At 33.4% G+C, this 5,625-nt stretch overlaps 1 protein-coding gene across 1 annotated transcript; it reads right to left on the bottom strand.

Annotated features, from left to right (window-relative positions):
* Positions 1-426: 426 nt before the first annotated feature.
* On the bottom strand, positions 427-4,009 carry LOC112905787 (Kv channel-interacting protein 4-like; the record flags this gene model as incomplete). The annotated part of the gene is made up of 5 exons (XM_025978887.1): positions 427-465; positions 544-756; positions 2,287-2,357; positions 2,829-2,898; positions 3,881-4,009. Coding segments are annotated over 5 exons (522 nt in total), but the record flags the coding sequence as incomplete, so codon positions are not given.
* Positions 4,010-5,625: the final 1,616 nt, after the last annotated feature.

A 5,625-nucleotide genomic window follows, 5' to 3' on the forward strand; every position in this document is an offset into this window, starting at 1 on the left:
GGTGCTAACAGTTTTTTAGTTTGGTGTCAAATAGGTGCTTATCGGCATTATTTTTGCTAAAACATGTAGAATAATTGAAACATCAAAAAGCGCTCGTAAAATTATTATGAGATGAAAGGCATTTAGTAAGCTTCGATAAGTGATAATTATGTAAAATAGTAAGTAGAATCTCGTGGTGCTAACGGTTTTTTAGTGCGGTGTCAAATAGGTACTTTTCGGCATTATTTTTGCTAACACATGTTGAATAATTGAAACATCAAAATGCGCTCGTGAAATAATTATGATTTAGAAGGTTTTTACTAAGCTTTGAAAACTGATAATTATGCAGAAAAGTACGTAGAATCTCATAGTGCTAACGGTTTTTGAGTGTGATGTATTCTGGAATTATTTTTGCTAGAAAAGATTACTTATTTCAGGCCCTTCCCTTTACCTTTGCCCTTTCTCGTCGCCCACGGGTTGAATCCCCTTCATCAGACTTTACTAATAAGATTTGTCAGGTCACCATAGTATGTAAATGTGATAATTTATTAAATATGTACTTACGTGAAATATTTTTTCGACGTGGTCCTTCGCTGTGCTATCGTCCACAAGTGGATTTGTAGCCCTTCCTAACATTTCATAAATACTAGAAACGACGTCTATCATTTCCGCTTTCGAGATGAGACCGTCACCGTTAAGATCATAAAGGCCAAATATCCACTGCATCTTTTCCTGAACACTACCTCGTGAAACTTTTGATAATATTCCAAGAAAATCCTTTAAAACACAATGTCGATTTAGTGCACCAACTTTATCTAAATTAACAGCGAATTAGATTTCTTGAGAATCCTTTAAAACCATTATCTCTAGCAGTAAATATTGTGATGATGTGAAAAGAAGAGATTTACGATATACAGAGTGATTTATAATTTTACCTAGATATTGAACTGTAAATTTCTCACGATCCGTCGGATTTAGGGACAGCTATACAAAGTACTTTTCCGAATAATTGCAAAAATTTAATTTTGTTCTTCAGGTTCAGATTCAGTACCCTGCGTCTCTTCGCCCATTAATATTTTACTGACAATAAATTTAATATGACAATGGTTTAATTTTTTGTATTCCTAGAATCTACAGTTATCCCATGTCCCATTTTTTGAGGGTAGTCCTGTACACTTTGCGGCATTAAATTAATTATTGTATTTCTGATTGTAATTAATCATCACGTTGAATATCTGCAACGAGATTTAGTCATTGCACCTTTAGTAAGTAACGGTTTAATCGCTATTTGTAAAATGATAATGAATTATGTCGTAACTATAATGCGCCATTTGCTGTTGACGGGGTAGTCGGGGGCGGTTCAGGGCTTATTATTAATGAAGTAAATTATATGAGACGTGTTGATTATAACGATTGCGACTGGGTTAGTGAAAATGCACTCATTATTATAATTTATGCGATAAAGGAGAAATTCGTTACTGCATCAGTGCGGGTTTGCGCTGGACATTATTTATTTTGGAACCCTAACTCGTGATTCCTTTGATTCTAAACACGTGTTACCCAAACGAACCACCCCCTGGCGCCGCTGCTAGAATTGTAAACGAAAGGAGATCGACAAATTGTCAGGACGTTTCAGGACTCTAAATGGGTTCGAATCCTTGGTCCCTCTGTTGTATAAATTCTAATAAAGGTTTTCGTAAAAATAATCTAAATATCGCTACACAAATTTAGGGTTATTGCTACATTAAAAATATTTTTTTTGCTAAAAATGTTTCGAAGAAAAAGAAACTCAAAAATTTGCAGACCGATTTGCAGCTTCAATTAAAAAATAAAGCAAAAGCTTTTGAAACTTGAAACAGAATTGTATTAAACTGTCATATTCAGTTAAAGATTGTTATATTTTTCGTGTTCATTAGTTCTACAAGGCCAATTTTATTGTGTATTTGAGTAGATTGCACAAGATTTACGAGATATTGCTTTGTTTTGCTTTTCATATTCCTGAGGGTTCGAAAGCAGAGGGTTTTTATAATTTAGTTACCAGGTACGTACTGTACAATCTAAACCGTATCCGGATTTTACGTGTTACATTACAGTTCCTGAAAGCTTTTAGCAACAGGTTTTCAGACCTTAAACAGATCAGAAAGCTATTTACATTGTTGGCTTGAAACTTTGTAATGTATTTTCGTTATTATGCCCTTAGTCTATACCTTGCATAACGACATAAGTATTTTCTGATACTTTTTTGATTAATTTTTTTATTATTCAAGCCGACCTTTATCGCTTGCTTACTTATTACTATTTACTTACCTCAAAACTAATTTTTCCAGTTTGTTTTTGTTTAATAGTGTTGAATACATAATGGGCATAGTTTGTAGCATCTGGAATACAAAATCATGACAATTATTCAAAAAAAGTTGATGTTGGTGCAGGAACAGAGAGAAAATTTATTACTAAAATAATAATAACGTTAGTGTTTTTTGTTTCTACAATAAAACTTTTGAGATCGTTAAGATATTTTTTACATTTTGGTGTTGTCTTCGAATATAGAGCACAAACTTTTGATGAGACATTTGTTATTAAATATTTGTCGACACCGTTTCGCAAATAATAAATTTCGTTCAAGTTTCTTGTTTTTACACTCCACTTGGTGGTTCATACGACCGTACAGAAAAGCACAAGCTCATAAAAAGCTTCTGTAACGATCCCGTGTTCTCCTATTTTGGAGCAAAATTGATTAATTACAAAATCTGACGTTTCAACCGAAATTAATTTAATTCAAGTTCCTCATATTAATATCACAGTAAAAGAAAAAACAGTTTTGGAACTAATTACACAATAAAAACGTTTACCTCCTTGTGGAAAGAATTGAGAAAATATGTGTTTAAAAGCTTCTTCATCGACCATACCAGTTGGACATTCCTGAAAAAGTTTAAATATATGTAGTTCTCTAAAGGTAATAACAGATTCTAGTCTAGTTAGGAATATGCACAGTAGGTACATAACGGAGGTAGTCTTACAGCTATAAATTAAGTTCAAGGCTTGTTGGCAACATACTAGAAGCCTGTTGCTTCAGATTGATGAAGGTAGTTAGACTATTCTATTATGTAGAGTAGTATTTAGGGTACTAAGTGCAATTCTGGGTACTAAAACTTGTCTTTTTCAAAACATAAAAAATTTTCATAATTCACTGCATTCTACAAGGGTCATTCACTAAGCAATGAGACAAATGGCTAAAACGCAAAAATGGTTTATTGGATTCTTACAAAATTTGGTCTTATTTTCCACATAATCATCCCCTTTTCCCCATATTTCTTGTAGCTTCATAATTCCTTTGGCAAACAATTATTTGACGTTATTGGCAAATCTTTAAATGGCCTAAACAGGTAAAAATCAAACGGGGTAAGGTCTGGACTGTACGCGGGATGAGGTAAGACTGAAAGACTACTGATTTTGTCAAAGGTCCACGACGTTTGTTCCTGATAGCAGGTTTAATTTTGTGCAGAGTAGTAATTGCTATTGATAGTCCTCTGATCTTCAAGAGGGTTAAATCTTTAGTTTTAGCGAACGGGAAGGTTGGTGTGTTTCAACTTTATTCTTTCTCTTCCGGCTTGGTAATGATATTGCAATGTTCTAATGGACTTGCCATGATGACCTGAAGATTTTCGAGTTATTCAATAACGAGTTTTAAAATTGGATCATTTGTCACTTTACTTGTTGAATGGCTCTCGTATTTTAAGTAGCAGATAAAATATTTTTGTGTGAATGTTAAATTTATTTGTTTGTGAGATATGTATCTGTGTTTTTAAACCGTTGTTTTAACCGATAAACAACATACAAGCGTTGAAATTAAACAAAAGTTGAACTTTAATAAGTTACGGCTGTTCTGTTCCATTCGCTTTACCTGCTTAAATCCCCTATACATGAGCTGAATTTCTTTTCTAGTAAATTTAGTCCTTGAGGCTAACTTTTGCAATTCTTCTGGTCGGTACCGCGAAACATGAAAGCTATATTCGTCCTCATCCTCTGCAAAAGGAAGTTCGAGTTAGCTTCACACTTATTCTTTTCTTTGATAAACGCAAAAAATACTAAACATTTATTAATTTAGTTTATCTTCTCTGTAGTGCATGTTATATACGTGGGTGACTGTGTTCTTTACCACTTTGTTTTTAGTAGTTTGAGGGATAAGGGGTTAATGGAAAAGGGTTTTGATCTTGAACCATTTATATACTTTATCAGAGGTAGGTGGAGATTATTAAGCAGTGGTTGAGATCTGATGAATTTGAAAAGGCAAAGGCGAAACTTTTGCTACCGATACAGCAGCTGTACTGAACAAGATGAGAAAACAACCACATTTGTAACTTTTTGTACACCATTCCCTTGTAGCTTTGAGGTTGTGATCGCGTCCATTAATTTTCAGACTTCCTCCAAGTTGAATTTACGTTTTTATTTACCAATTTCTTAAGAAGAATATCATCGCAAAGATAAAGACAGGGTGACACCATTGTTACAAAGTTTTGAACTAAATCGAACTTATCGTCATTATCGTTGTCATCATCATGTTTTCGGTATCGTTTTCTGCCTATATACATATATACAATAGCTACCGTGTATATAAATCACATTTGGCTTAACAATACAAGCGATTTTAACAAGGGTCACTTAAAATATAGTTAGATGGGTTTATATTGGTTTTGCTATCGTTAAAATTAACGCAAATTTAGCCACAGGCAATGTATTTGAGTATTTATACGTATATAAGTACATGTCGTGTACCATTGATGGTGTAATTAAATTGCAAATTAAATGTAAACAAAAGGGAGGACCGAATTTATTTATTATTGTTGTCGTGATGCAGTCTTCTAAATACATAAAATTCCAAATTTAACTATTTTTTTCAAAGATTTCATTTTCAGATGGATCGTCGTTTGTAATTGTCTTCTATCTTGGGATTTCCCGAAAGTACGACGGTGATTACATTAAATAAGATTAGATTATAGGTTCGGCAAGTCTTAGTAGAAAGGTCCTTAAATATTTTAAAAACCCAAAATAATGCAAAAGCATCATATCATAATGGAAATCCTTCAAAATGATTATAAATTTTATGTTGTTGATGATGATCGAATACAGTAATTGTATCTGTGTGATTTAGAAAAAAAGAATTGTTAAATTGATGAGAGAGATGTGTAGGAATCCCCATAACAAATATCTGCAATATTGCTTCGAGATTTGAACGAAATGGTTATCAGTTTGGAGGCATGGTTTTGGTTTAAACGCGGGAAATTTATCACCACCGCTCAACCGTTAAGTTAACACTATGCTTGTTTTATTGACTGCATATGCAATTCAGACTGCAACTTATTCCTATAAATTCAGGTTGCCGTATGGTTGACTGAACGGGAATTTTGTTCCTTTACGTTCAATCTCATTTTCTTATGGTTGCTTGTTTCAGGCTATTCTAATGTAATATATCGGGTTGTTCGGAAAGTCATTTCGTTTTTTCCCGACAGAGGATTTAATTGTATTCTTTTGCACCCAACTTCACATTTAAGCCGTATAATTTTTATATGCTTTGAGAGCTCATATAGCAAGGCTTGTGTGTGAAAAATTCCAATTAATTCTACGCAGTAGTTTTTGGTTGGTGCCCTT

This window comes from Agrilus planipennis, unplaced genomic scaffold, assembly GCF_000699045.2.
Source record: "Agrilus planipennis isolate EAB-ADULT unplaced genomic scaffold, Apla_2.0 scaffold627, whole genome shotgun sequence".
NCBI classification, from domain to species: Eukaryota; Metazoa; Arthropoda; class Insecta; order Coleoptera; family Buprestidae; genus Agrilus; species Agrilus planipennis.